We start from the raw sequence: 15,054 nt of genomic DNA on the forward strand, positions 1-15,054 counted from the left end.
ATGCCTGGTTTTATTAAAATATATTCCTGATTAGGCTGCTGAAATGTAATGGGTAATTGAGAATTATAGTAGCGTCAATGTAATTAATGAACATATTAAGTATATCTATATATGTTTCTACAACTGATCCAGAGGTAGGCTTGTTATCAGCATTTCCCGTGCCTACTCTCTATCATTTGTCTAATTTATTGTCAGATAAGCATATTATCTTTGGAAATATTTTTGTTATTTTTCCTTGATAACATCATTTGTGAAATGCCGTCCGAGCTATTGACTTTTACTACTATTTTGTATAGAAAATATTATTAAACTAACCAATTGACAATTTAATTCCAGCAATATTTATCAGCAAGTATTATTCTGGTATATATTGACCCAGGTCTTTTAATGTGGACAGATAATTTCATATTAACGAGCAAATATTCTACTATTAGGCTCGAATACCCACTAAGCAATGTCAAATTGACCGGCATGCGCCTTTTAAGGGGTTATATGTATATGTATGTTGAAGTCGGTCAAAAAATGGGAATTTGTTTTATTCTTAAGAATGTTATCTTATAGAGATTTAACCAGTAGAAGCGAAGTTATAGCGTTTTACTTCTTGCTCCGCTATACTAGACAAAAGTGAACTTCAATTTTTAAAGCGATTTTCTCGAAATCATGTTTTTCCGAAAACGTCGTTGCGGTGACTTGGAGTTTTCAACCGATATTAAATTTTAAAATTGTTCGCAATTTATTTGCCGTGTCTTTGTACGATTTCATTTTTTCCTTTAAATTTTCATATGATGTTATGATTTTTTCAATACATTTCATCGGATGAAAAAGTTGTATTTTTGGGAAGATCGTCCACTTTTGCAGAATTTGTATACCCTGAACAGGGTACATTAAGTTTGTCACGAAGTTTGTAACATCCAGAAGGAAGCGTCGGAGGCCCTATAAAGTATATATATAAATGATCAGTATGTTGAACTGAGTCGATTTAGCCATGTCCGTCTGTCTGTCTGTCTGTATATATACGAACTAGTCCTTCAGTTTTTAAGATATCATTTTGAAATTTTGCAGATGTTATTTTCTCTTCAAGAAGCTGCACATTTGTCGGAACTGCCAATATCGGACCACTATAGCATATAGCTGCCATACAAACTGAACGATCGGAATCAAGGGCTTGTATGGAAAACTTCCGCATTTTACTACATATCTTCACGAAATTTGGTATGAGTTATTGTTCATAGAAATAATTTAATCTCCAAAAAAATTGTTCAGATCGGTTCACTATACTATATAGCTGCCATACAAACTGAACGATCGGAATCAAGGGCTTGTATGGAAAACTTCCGCATTTTACTACATATCTTCACGAAATTTGGTATGAGTTATTGTTCATAGAAAGAATTTAATCTCCAAAAAAATTGTTCAGATCGGTTCACTATACTATATAGCTGCCATACAAACCGAACGATCGGAATCAAGGGCTTGTATGGAAAACTTCCGCATTTTACTACATATCTTCACGAAATTTGGTATGAGTTATTGTTCATAGAAATAATTTAATCTCCAAAAAAATTGTTCAGATCGGTTCACTATACTATATAGCTGCCATACAAACCGAACGATCGGAATCAAGGGCTTGTATGGAAAACTTCCGCACTTTACTACATATCTTCACGAAATTTGGTGTGAGTTATTGCTCATAGAAATAATTTAATAACTGAAAAAATTTTTCAAATCGGTTCACTATAGCATATAGCTGCCATACAAACTGAACGATCGGAATCTATGGCTTGTATGGAAAATTTTCGCGTTTGACGTGGTATCTTCACGAAATTTGACATGAATTACTGCTTAAGGTAATAATATAATCTTCGAAGAAATTGTTCAGATCGGTTAACTATATAACTTTAATGTTTCTAGCAAACAACCCAGCTAAAAATATACAATAAAATGCTTTCTTTTTTTTCTTACTTTTTACCTGTGAAGGGTATATTGGCTTCGGTACAGCCGAAGTTAACGTTTTTTTCTTAATTTCAATGAATCGTTCAAGGACACCACAAGACTCCTATCCTAACGAAATTTGTTTTTGCTTTCAGTTGAGCTGATGGACTGGAATCGTAGTCACGGCAAGCTTCAGTGAGACCCGGCTAAACATAATCTCAATTAAAGTAGATAAACACTACAGATTGAATTCGTAAACTAATGGATCTAATTATTGAATCCGCAGCGAATTCAAATTCGATACGATAAAGATATTCGATCGAAAATTTTCATGCTATCATTGATTCCGTCGATAAACTGCTTTACTACGAAGTGAGACCGTATAACTGTTTTATCGACTTTAATCGACAAATGCGACAAATTTTATAAATCAAATTCTCTGTGATTTTTTTTCTTCGTTTAAAAAAGTTAAACAAAAATCCTTAACGAGTGAACTTAAAGTTACTTAGATAAAGGCACCACCCCCTGTTTCAGATATGCGTTATACGTTTTTGTAATTTTTTTTATTATAAACATAAAATCAGTTTCAAACTATAAATAATTTGTTATCAACCCATAATAGATAAACATGATGCCTTTACACTTTTTCATTCATCCAGTTTTGTCATGGGTTGGAGAGCCTACACCGTTTAACTCTTGTAAAATTCTTCTTAAAAAGTATTTAATTCGCCTGAGACGCTTTGAAAAAATTATTGCGCTATTACTTTATACCGTATTTAAACGACTCAAATTAAGTTTGACTCTAAAATACCCACATAAAACATAATCAGTAATTATTTACTTAAAAACCTCCAAATGGTTTATTTCTTTTTCATTTCCGCAACTCATTTACCAACGGATAGATTTCGACCAAAATTTTCGATTTTGCGGTTACGATGATTTCGTAATTAGCGACATCTATTAGCCGCGGAATGTATTTTTTCGATTCGGTAAGTGAGTTCAATGTGATCGTAAATTTTATTTTCGATATGGTTTCAATGATCTCGACGTAGAAATTTTCGTTCGGATCGAATCATTTTTCGATCGATTTTCGGCTTTCGGTTAAGACTCTTATAAAAACAGTTATTGATTGCTCGATTCGATTTTTTTTACAAAAAATAAATGATTATCGAATAAAGATCAAACTACTGAAGAGAAACCTCACAGAAAACAAAAACAACAAACGAGGTGTCGTGTTATTAATTATCTTATTGTTTAATTTAGCTACATATATATCTGTATATATAATATATACAATCATATCACATTAAATTTATCGATTGCAACATAAGAATGTAAAACTATAAATATTGCCGATTAAGCATAATTACATACATACATACAATATACGTACATTTAAAGCGAATTTAATACAATTTAAAATATATGCTTTTGATATTTCAATAAGCTTATTTGTGATAATATTCTATTTGGTGGATGAATCCGGAAAAGCTTCGCGCGGCGGCACGAAACTCAACATCATAATGTGACGCGTATAGGACTTGGTGGCGCGGAATAGAATATCGGTGCCATGTAGGCGATCCAAAACGCCCAACACGCCAAAGCAATTGTTGAATCTGTGATACAAGAGAAAACGAAATTTCAGTTGTTTAAATCGTAAAATGTGTTTCACTTACTTCAAGTGATGGAAATCATGTGCCTCCGGACTCGGGAAGAATGGCAAATGATAGCCGGAATGTGCGTTGAGTGTCGATAAAATAGCCAGCGCGAACCACATCCAAGCCGTAGCCACGTGTGTGTTCATTAGGAAAACGCCCAGGAATGGCGGCAACAGATTGCTGAAGATATGCTCTATGGGATGGCAATAAATTGCAGTCACCGCTATTGGCGCTGTCCACTCGTGATGTTGTTTGTGTATGAATTTGTAAATATGTTTGTTGTGCAAAAGCCGATGTGAGTAGTAGAAGCCGAGCTCCTCCATTAGAATGCACACGGTCAGTTCTACGCACACCCAGTGGAATGTAGGTAATTCACGTATCGAGTTGGGACCACGCAGCGTCATCAGTTTATAGCTGAGGAAAGCGAAAGGGATGCCGACAAATACTTGATTGCTAATTACACGCCACATAACCTGTTGGAAAAGTACAAAAAGGTAAATAATAATGAGCTGTCATTCAAAAAGTATGGTATTTAATATAATTGTTGTCAATATTTACCTTCATTAAACGTTCGGTCTCAACAGGTTCATTCGTGCCTGGTTGAATTTTGTATTTGCGCAAGAATGCTGGCCGATTAGTCATATCCATGAATATGTAAATGCCGCCAACAAACCAATAGACTATCATTGAGAATATGGTGCTGCCGAAAACCCAAAGCATCATGGGATCATCACCTGCAATATAAATGAAAATAATAATATGTAAGTACTATATAATGCTTCTTAAACTATTTTAATGTTAATATATTTGTATATTATTGGGCTATATCAGTGTAACCCATGAAAAATGTGGCTATTTTTGAGAATTTTTTTTAAAGAAAGTACTCGATTGATTGTTTCGAAATTTTTTTGGACATAATAAGGTATATTTTCAGCTATATTTTAAGAAATTTTTTTTTGTAATATCGAAAAATATTGAAATAGTTACGTGATATCGAGGTGCCAAAAAAAAAGTTCCCCAACTGCTGACATGATTCCGCCCAAATGAGTAGCTGATACAAAAAAAAAATCAAAAAGGTCATTAAAGTTGAAGGTACTTCCTATACAATGACCTTTGATTTTTGGAAAATATCAAAAATTAACAAACTAACGTAGGTCTGAAAAAATTTCATTTTTTTAGTAAAAAAGGTTGTTTTTTAATGCCAAATTGGCAACTGACCAAATTTTCAACAAATCAAAAAGGTTGGTAGGTAGGTCATTGTATAGTAAATATATTCAAGAATACTCAGTTTAATTTTGAAGTCGATCGATCAATTTCTCGTTGAGTTATGAGTCAGCAATTTTGAGAAATGTCGTTTCGAGAAAAACGCGTTTAAAGTTTCAACTTGACGTCTTATACTTGCGAGCTGTCGCTCTTTTGAACGCTATCATTCAAAAACTATTCATGATACGACCTTACCGCTTTCACGGGATATTTTTGAAAGTATAAACTATCGAATAAGCAAAAATATATAAAAATATCGATTTTTTGAAAATGGCCTACTGGTATATCCCCTTAATACATCGTCAGACTGTCGTTTTAGACACACGAATTTTCATTCGAAATGTGTAAAATGTTGTATTGAGCATAGATTCAGCAGCATTAGTAATGATTTAGGTAATTAAATCAACCGTTTAATGATTTAACTATAAATCTTAAAAAAAACTTTCAAACAAGTTTCTTAATTAGACGAGACAATAAAACTTTAATATACAGCAAAACAACGGATGTTGATGATTATTCAAATTGATCAAAATGTGCTGTTATTCTGTATATTTTAGGACTATTTCTGTAATTTTATCTAACTTTGGGTATCTCATTGATGACTTTAAACTAAATATTCTTTCAAAAACTATTTTTTATGCCAGTTGAACGTTCGTTTCGCAGCGGTTTCTTTAGTTAGTTTCTTAAAGAATAGAAGATATAGAAGAAATACAGTGGAACTTCCATAACTCGAAGATCTCGATAACTCTAACTCTTGAAGTGGCAATAGAAGGCAAATTTCATACAAATTTCCTTCCATAAATCGAACTTTTCGACCAGAGCATAATACAAAATTTAAAACTGTACTATCAAGGAACAATTTTAAAGGAGCCTTTCTATTTCGAAAGGAGGCGAACAAAAAATGTGATATTACACTTAAAGATTGCATAAATCATCTAACACAAGGCATGGGATACAAACAAAATTACAGAAGACATCTTATATCGTATGTGCAAAAACTTTTTGCCAAGTAAATAAATTAAACAGTGCATAAATCTATATTTTACAGCTTTATGGAAATTTATATGTATGTTTTAATGAAAATTTTATAACTCGAAGTTTTTTTGTGGATTATGATGATTTGAGTTAGAGAAGTTCCACTGTATATGTAGTTTGATGAAAGAGGCAAAAGACTTTTGTATTTTTTCATGCTGTTGAAGGGAATTCGTTTAGTTGAGCTTATTATATTATTATACTATATCGAAATATAATTATTTTAAGCTTAATTCAACTTTATATTTGTACTTCTCATACCATTCTATAATACTTATCGGAATACTTTTAAGAATGTAGCCTACATTTTGGCGCGAAGATAAAATGTATTACTTTGGGAGAAATGGAAAGCAAAACATAACTTTTGATTTTATTACTACTGTTATTTATTGCAAATTAAGCTCGAGTTACTATGTATTTTTATAATATATATGAATTTTATATATCGTATAAATACAATACATATCGACTTTGTCACACAAGAGAAAAATAAATTGGCGTCTTAGAGAGTTCGCCTTTAAATATGTATGTATGTATGAATATTATTACATACATATGTTTATCTATTAATAAAAGTCCAGCTTCTTTGTTACGTTACGTACAAATGTACTCGAGCATCTATACAAAATCGTATAACACATGGAACGAAATACTGAGTATATGTATATAGAGTGGACATTAATTTAAGTAGTTCTCACCATTTAATTCAATCTGACTAGTGATATATTCCACAGACATGTATAACATTTAACAAAAGCAAATTTTTGCGAATGAACATTTTTCTGTATAAATAAACAAATTAGAGGCGGGAGAACGATACCGGGTTACAACGTTGATTAAGCATGCAAACAAAAGCAATTGAATCAGCGTCAGACGCAATGAATGTGTGCAAACACTTGTTGATTTCTATAGAGAATATACATATATGTATAAGTATGTATGTATGTATGTATTTAAATAAAAATAGAAATTATCATGCACGGGGGCATACCTGTTTGACAATATGAATATACATACATATGTACATATTTACTCAGTGAAAGGAAGACCAAATGCCAAGTACTGCAATAATTCGAACTGAAGTGAAAAGCCTCCAAAACTAATTATGAGTATGCAAATAACTAAGAATATTTACAAAGCCACATAGTAGAATATGTATGTACAAACGAAATGTATATATGTATTCATGTATGTAGGTCCACACGTGAATACACAATTGGGGCTCGTTCTATGTTTTTAAAGAGCTTTAGCTATTTATTTATGTTTTGTTTACTTTTTTCTTAGCGACATGGGTACAATTAGAAGAAGAATAACCGTGACCATCGCAATCACGCGTACTAAAGTAGATTAGATTATATAGTTACAAATATACATTTACATACATACATACATACATACATATGAATGGAGATAAATATATGTATATGTATTTATATTTGTACGGTGGAATTTGTGTAATGGTAATTTGGACAAAATTTGTTAACAATTAGAGGGGTATGAATAAAAACAAATTAATTTTTTTTTATCTAAAATTTTCATTGAAGAATTTGAAGTTGAGTGGGGAATGGAGAAAATAAATATAAAAACAATATGATCTATATATTTATGTACGTAAGCACTGTTAAATTTTTAACAGGGTTTTTTTACTGACTAGGTTTAGACTTTGAACTTAAAAATAAATAATTAAATAAGTATTTACATATTTATGATAGTACATTGTCAAAGGCTGTGTAATACCCTACATGGTATTAACATTTGAATTAATAAAATATAAAAATATTTGAAAAATAATATAAATAAAAGAAAAAATAAATTTAAATTTATTCAACAAATTGGAGAGAAATAAATAATATTTTATTTATAAAATTTTAAATTTAAATTAATTGAGCTTAATTTAAAGCCTATAACTATTATATTTTTTATTATATTAGGTTGGAAAAATATCTCACTTCCGCTTTTTTGGTCTTTATTCAATGGTTTATAAAAAGTGTTACGAGTGATCGGATTTAGTTCAAATATGCGCCGTTTCGTTCGATAATCTGTTTCCATCTAGACGGCAACTTCATAACACCCCGCTTATTTATTTCGACAGCCCATCCGAGCTCCCGAAGCTTCTGACGAGTCATCAACGAAGTGTGTGGTCTGGCGTTGTCCTGGTGGAACACTACACCCCTCCTGTTGGCCAATTCTGGACGCTACTGGTCGCTCGTCTGATTTAAGCGGTTCAGTTGTTCTCAGTAGAAGGTAGAATTAAGCGTCTGGCCATATGGGAGTAGCTCATAGTATATGATTCGCTTACAATCCCACCAAACACACAGCAAAACATTCCTGACCGTCAATCCCGGCTTGGTCACTGTTTGGGACGATTCACCGGCCTTCGACAACGACCGTTTTCGCTTGATGTTGTCGTTTGTGATCCATTTTTCGTCGCCAGTCACCATCCGCCTCAAAAATGGGTCGAGTTCGTTCCGCTTCAGCAGCATATCGCAAGCGTTGGTTCGGTCTAGAAAGTTTTTTGCGTCAAATCATGCGGCACCCAAACATCAAGCTTTTTTCGTATCCAGCCTTCTGCAGATGGTTTAAAATGGTTTGGTAACTAACTCCCATCTCCTGGGCGATGTCACGAGATGCCACCTGCCGGTCTAACTTGATGTTTTCCATGATTTGATCGGTATTCGTCGTCCCAGGTCTCGTCGAAACCATTCCTCCGCAGTTCGAAGTGATAGAGTACCATCCCCCAAACACCGTTAATCTCACGGAACGTTTCTCTAGCGGATTTGCCTTTGACGAAGGAAAACTTTAAAATCGCGCGAATTTCGGCGTTAGTGAACTCCATATTTACACCTCTATAACTGTTGAACGCCATATCCAAACTAATCATGCATAGCGTCGTTTTGTAGGTTATGTCAAGATCTTTCAAAGATGTATAGCATTGCCAGATACGAGCTCTGTAGCGCTTTATACAAACACGTGAAATTCAAAAGACAAAAAGGCGGAAGGAGGATATTTGCCAACTAATATATAGGCTTTAAAGCCCGAAAATTTAAGTTTAAAATTTTTAAAATTTTATGCTCGTATAATTTTAATGTTTTTTAGATTGAAATTTTAAAGTCTCGTGCATGGTATATGTATGTATATAAATACATGTCTATGTCTATGTAAACGATATGTCGCGTTTTCTTAAGGAAATGGTTTATATTACAAACATTACAGCAATAAACACAAGCGTTTAGAAACATATACTATATGCATAAATATATATGTGGGTCACTTTGTTGAACTATATTTTTACTAAATATGTACATACATATGTATAAAGAACAGGCGCATCGTTTCAAAGCTTTAATAATGAAAATGAAAACTTCTACGCAATTAAAAAACCGCAACAAAGAGACTGATTCTATCGAAGCGAAGATAAAACCTCAATATATACATATTTATTTATTTAAATACGTAATTAAGAATAATGAACCTAACCTTTTGATGATTCAGTTGTAAGATCAGCTTTGAATTTTTACTAAATACAGTTGAACTGCCATAACTCAAACTTCTATAACTCGAAGCTCTCCATAACTCAAACTCTTGAATTGGCAATAGAAGGCAGCTTTCATACAAATTATCTGCCATATCTCGAAGTCTCTCTAAATCGAAGTTTTTTTTTTGTGGATTATGGTGATACGAGTCAGGGAAGTTCAGCTGTAGTTTATACTGGATATGCTTATAATCCATTGTTTGAGATTGTATAATGATATATGGGGAACGATACAATATTGATATATGAAACAACTGACCCAATCGAAGCTTACAAAGCGATTTCAATATTCATAAGTGCATTTACACTTCTAGAATTTCATTTTTACACTTTTTCCTTTTTTTTAAATTACAATCGCCACCATTCGATTAGTTTAATTATTTCTTTTTTTTTGTCTTTTATAAATCATTCTTATTGTTTAAGTGAATATTGTTAAGTCTCAGAGATAACACGGATTATTATTTACTATAGGATTAATCTGGTACAATAGGTGGCAAATACTATAAAATAATGTAAATACAGGCAATATTGATAGTAAACAAGTAGAGGTCATAAATTACTATTGCTGGTAGTTGCTTGTCTTTACTTAAAATTTTATTTAGAAAACCCATATCAAACGCTTGTTTAGCTTTTAAGCTTAAATTCTTAATCTAACGTAAGCTTACTGAGGTCAAAAAGCCGACTTACAAAAAAAAACAAAAAAAAACTATTTATCAGCGAAAAATAGACACGTCACAAATACAACAACAACAACACGTCTTAAATACTATTAGTATCAATTCTTTAATTTCCTTATGCACTTACCTGTTTTATCGATAAATTTATCCCATTGTGCTTGCCAGAAATCGCCCGATGCACCCCAGAAGCTTTGCAAATGCCTGAGTAGAAACATATCCAAGTAGTAAAATTTCTCCATTATCAATGTTGGTACAAATGATAGTTTATAACAAAAACAATAACAACACAAAAATAGTAGTTCTTTCAACCGATAAGTTGCCTATAACGTCGTATATCTGAGTATCTATGCCAAGGCTTCCAGTTTAAAACTAAACCAAGCTGAACTTGAAACGAAAGTCGGAACTGCAATGCTAGGTAGCTCGTAAATACATTTGGATGCACATACATACATACATATGTGCATATGTAATTAGAGAAACGAAAATGGAAAATCACTAATAAACAAGAAAAATAATGCACTAAACGTAAACGTGGTGGAGAAATGAATGTTTGGAGAACCGAAATTCTGGACGGTCGTTAAAAGAATGTCAGCTGGTGCCTGTGCTGGACTGGTAGTAAGTGCTCATGGAAGTTGGAATTGACGGGCACAATGGGGGACTCAATGGGCTGTGCAATGATCTCTGCGCTCACAGTGAAGTCTAAATCAAAACAAAGCGATCGAGAGATTTTACACTCAACAAATAACACAAACACACACACTGATTTCTTAAATTGTATATAAGAGTATGCAATGCTGTAAATAGGCAGAGAGAGAGAGAGAAAGGGAGAGAGTGTATGTGGTATTTTGCTGGAAGATTGTTGATTGTTGGTTAACGTCCAACTGCGACTTATTATACTTTTGTATTACAACCTGCTTGCGCTTACACTATTAATTTGCATGTATGTATGTATGTACAGAACAATTTTACGTTTACAAACATACTACCAAAATGCCCTGCTAGGAAAAGCTAAAGAATCTATTTAGTTATGGAACTGACTCTCTGAGTTGAACGCTATTCTGTATATTACTACGTAGTCCATTACAATATAATAAATCCTGTCGGGGAAACCAACCATTACTTGAAATTGAGAAAGTGGATTTGAAAGTTATTCTCATATTTGAGGTTAGGACCTCTAATTTTTGGCCCATCTGTGGAATCAAACATCATATCGTATATAATATCATCAGATCATTCGTTAAGTTATTGTTTCCGCAGCCTGTGAGGTCTGTAATTTTTTGCTCATCTTGCACTTCATATTGGATTTAAGATCTTCAGATCCTTCGTTTAGTTACTGTTTCCGTACTTTTCAGTGTGTTTTAACCAAACTAGAAAAGTCGGGAAATATGAGTTTCTTTATTTACTTCCAACAAAGACGAAACGAATTATCTTCAAACTATTTTATTCGGTTTATGAGTTATGACAACATGTTTCACAAACTTTGAATGGGTATATCTCTACATATCTCTAATCAAGATATCTCTATTTACCACTATTCAAGAAGTGTATAAAACCATCATTTATGTCTATATTACTAGATTAGTAGATTTATGAGTCTTGTTTTTGGAACCCCCACTTTGTTGAAGCTTTAGTCAAGTTAGGAAACATCCAAATGCAAAACAACCTTTTATGCTTCATATTTTCTCTTGACCATTTACAATTTTGTAAGAGATGTAAAAATATTATCGTTTCTGGTATTAACATTTTGTGAATGTAGTGGAATAGGGTTTTCAAATAGAGAGAGAGAGAGAGAGAGCGGTCGTAGGTATTATATTTATACATATGTATGAAGGTGCCTAAGTATATGCTTAATTGTGCAAATTGTAAACAATATTGGCGCAACGTCAAAAGTAAACAATCGGTCAAGTGCGGCCTGATAGAAATATGCCCATATTTATTTTGTAGATACTAGTATATGGGTGTGTGTATGAGTGTATAAAAAGGAACCTGTATACATAAAGATGTGTGTAAAATGAAAAGAAAACCTCAGAAGAAAGTAGTGACGAAGCCAGCGATAACGTACACATTTCTTCAGGTGTATACTTCCATACATATCTACATGTGTATGTACGTATGTATACATAGTATATACTCTAAAGTGTTTTTGTTTTGTATAAATAATCTTATTTATGTACTTATACATACAGATATACATTGTTTTGAATCAGGTGGAATACAAAGCGGTCATTAGCATCTCATTCAGTAACAAAATATAGAGAGTTTTTGTTATTTTATTTGGATTTCAATTTGTATATCATTAAGGAAGAACCGAAAGAGAGTTCTTGTTTATGAATTTAAATAAAACTTTCACTATCTTTGGACTATACAGTGAAACCTCTATTGGACGGATACTCACTGTCGAGCGATTTTTGTCCGCTCCAAAGAGTGGTGTCCGCCTAAGAAAAGGTCAATATTAATAGAATATTGTTGATGGTAGTTTAAAATAATCTTTCGAGAATTATGATTTTTTTTATAATTTTCAAAATCCGGAGATAGGTCTCACTTAAAGCGTTAAAGATGAAGTATTCTTAAAATATTTTACTTCAGAGAAATAGTTTGATTTTGCTCTACTTAGTGCTGACTAGGTGCAATATACCTGTCTCAATTTATTAGTCTTAAAATAATCTCCTTTTAGCCGTTCTAATTGAATAAAATTTACAAATTCCTTAATAAACTATATATTCATATAGTTACTAAACTAATTAAGGAATTGAAAGCATGGAACGCTTGGTAGAGATTTGAAAAAATTGCAAATTTTGTGTGTTTTTTTTTAGTTTTTTGCTATAAAACAAGAAAAAACGTTAACTTCGGCTGTACCGAAGCTAATATACCCTTCACAGGTGCATATCTTTTAGTAACTAAGCAAATCTAAAGATGTAAGAAAAAGTAAGTAAAAAAAGAAAACATTTTACTAATTATTTTTAGCCGGGTTGTTTGCTAGAAACATTAAGGTTATATAGTTAACCGATCTGAACAATTTATTCGGAGATTATATTATTACCTTAAGCAGTAATCCATGTCAAATTTCGTGAAGATACCACGTCAAATGCGATACAAGCCATTGATTCCGATCGTTCGGTTTGTATGGCAGCTATATGCTATAGTGAATCGATCTGAACAATTTTTTCGGAGATTAAATTATTTCTATGAACAATAACTCAGACTGAATTTCGTGAAGATATGTAGTAAAATGCGGAAGTTTTCCATACAAGCCATTGATTCCGATCGTTCAGTTTGTATGGCAGCTGTATGATATAGTGGTCCGATATCGGCAGTTCCGACAAATGAGCAGCTTCTTGAAGAGAAAATAACATCTGCAAAATTTCAAAACGATATATTAAAAACTGAAGGACTAGTTCGTATATATACAGACAGACAGACAGACGGACGTGGCTAAATCGACTCAGTTCAACATACTGATCATTTATATATATACTTTATAGGGCCTCCGACGCTTCCTTCTGGGTGTTACAGACTTCGTGACAAACTTAATACACCCTGTTCAGGGTATAATTTTCGAAGTTTTTTGAATTTTTAAATATTAATAGAGCGTTTCCATGCGTTTACATGCCCTGAATGTATCCTACAAATTTCAAGTCATTCGGTAACGCCGTTTTGAGATATGATGGAAGAAAGTTTGAAAAACACGGATTTGAGAAAAACGTGTTGAAAGTTTCCAGCTGCCAACTGAGCGCTTCGTTCAGCTCCGTCTTCTAACTACAGTACCTTTAAAACGACTTCGAATTTCTGAAAATCACTTTACTACCGTATTCTAGACGTGTTAAGAAAGCAATTATGATCATTTTTTTGAGCCCATCATGATGACCCTCTTAAAAGACAGTTACAATAATTAAAAATGAGAATCACAGTAAAAATAGTAAAGTATAGTAAAATGATATACAAAAAAAATCTTGAAAATTAACTTTACTGTTTGCATGCTAACGTGATTTCAACGTATCCGTAATATCCGTAACAAAACTTACCAAGTAAGAACGTTCCGAAATACAATGAATACAGCTAGCGCACAGGTAATAATGAAAATTACACTGTGTAATGATGATAACCAACGTCGTTTTTTGGGTTCCATTGGTGGGGCATAACCAATAGAAGATAACGGTGATGGTGGTGGGGTATAATCCGAATCATCACCAGCTAGCAAAGCGATGCTATCACCATAAGCATCAAAATCAACACGAGCTAAATGTTTTTCCGGTTTTTCACTGTGCGATGTTGTGCCACCGGCATTACCAGTACCCTTATCGTTAACACTGTTGCCACTACCACCATAGCACCCAACTGGAGTTGCTTGTGCAGCATTGGATTCCGTAACTGTTTTTATAGTATTCATTGAGTTAGCGGTGCTTACAAGTGTTGGATTTTTTGTTGTTGTTGTGCCATTAATTGAAGTTTTCAAATCGGTTTCCATATTTAAATTTAATTTATTAAGTACAATTTGTTATGTTAAGTTTACTGGGGTCAGTTGATTATGTCTATTGGTTTTATATGTTGCTTTTATATATTTAAAGTTTATTGAACTTTGCTGTTCATTTTTTCTTAGTTACATATTCGAACTGCGTACTTAACGTGTGTGTATGTATGTATATCTACATTAATTAAACTTATCACCATTTTTATGTCAAATCGATAATTTCGCAAGATATTTAGTATAATATAAAAATCGATTGTTAACCATGAAAATTGGTCAACTTATTCTAATTGGTATTGCTGCTGTCTAATAAGTATCACTTTCGGTTAACTTTGTTGTTTTTGCTTAATATGAAACGCTTTTAATTTGTTTATATATATTTATCAAATTGTTATTTAATTGTAGTCATAAAAATTTACTGCAAATGACTGCTACTTATTGTGAACAAAGGACACGAATTGCTCACATCAAAACAAAAACAACAAACTCGAAATC

General features: G+C 32.7%; 1 protein-coding gene across 1 annotated transcript; it reads right to left on the reverse strand.

The window, feature by feature from the left end:
* Positions 1-3,162: 3,162 nt before the first annotated feature.
* On the reverse strand, positions 3,163-14,979 carry LOC105215442 (fatty acid hydroxylase domain-containing protein 2). The gene is made up of 5 exons (XM_011189365.3): positions 14,117-14,979; positions 10,222-10,295; positions 4,149-4,324; positions 3,609-4,063; positions 3,163-3,548 (listed from the first exon to the last, which is right to left on the reverse strand). The coding sequence occupies exons 1-5, from the start codon at positions 14,557-14,559 to the stop codon at positions 3,398-3,400; spliced, it is 1,299 nt and encodes a 432-aa protein (XP_011187667.2). The 5' UTR covers positions 14,560-14,979; the 3' UTR covers positions 3,163-3,397.
* Between the last annotated feature and the right edge of the window lie 75 nt (positions 14,980-15,054).

Source organism: Zeugodacus cucurbitae, chromosome 5 (genome assembly GCF_028554725.1).
Source record: "Zeugodacus cucurbitae isolate PBARC_wt_2022May chromosome 5, idZeuCucr1.2, whole genome shotgun sequence".
Classification (NCBI taxonomy): Eukaryota; Metazoa; Arthropoda; class Insecta; order Diptera; family Tephritidae; genus Zeugodacus; species Zeugodacus cucurbitae.

What these genes read in the sequence shown, in the direction of transcription:
- LOC105215442 (XM_011189365.3), bottom strand. Translation starts at nt 14,559, where the DNA reads ATGGAAACCGATTTGAAAACTTCAATTAATGGCACAACAACAACAAAA. An exon ending in TAAATTTATCGATAAAACAG is followed by an intron (nt 4,325 to 10,221) that starts GTAAGTGCATAA and finishes TTTATATTGCAG; the next exon opens with GTGATGATCCCATGATGCTT. An exon ending in AGACCGAACGTTTAATGAAG is followed by an intron (nt 4,064 to 4,148) that starts GTAAATATTGAC and finishes CTTTTCCAACAG; the next exon opens with GTTATGTGGCGTGTAATTAG.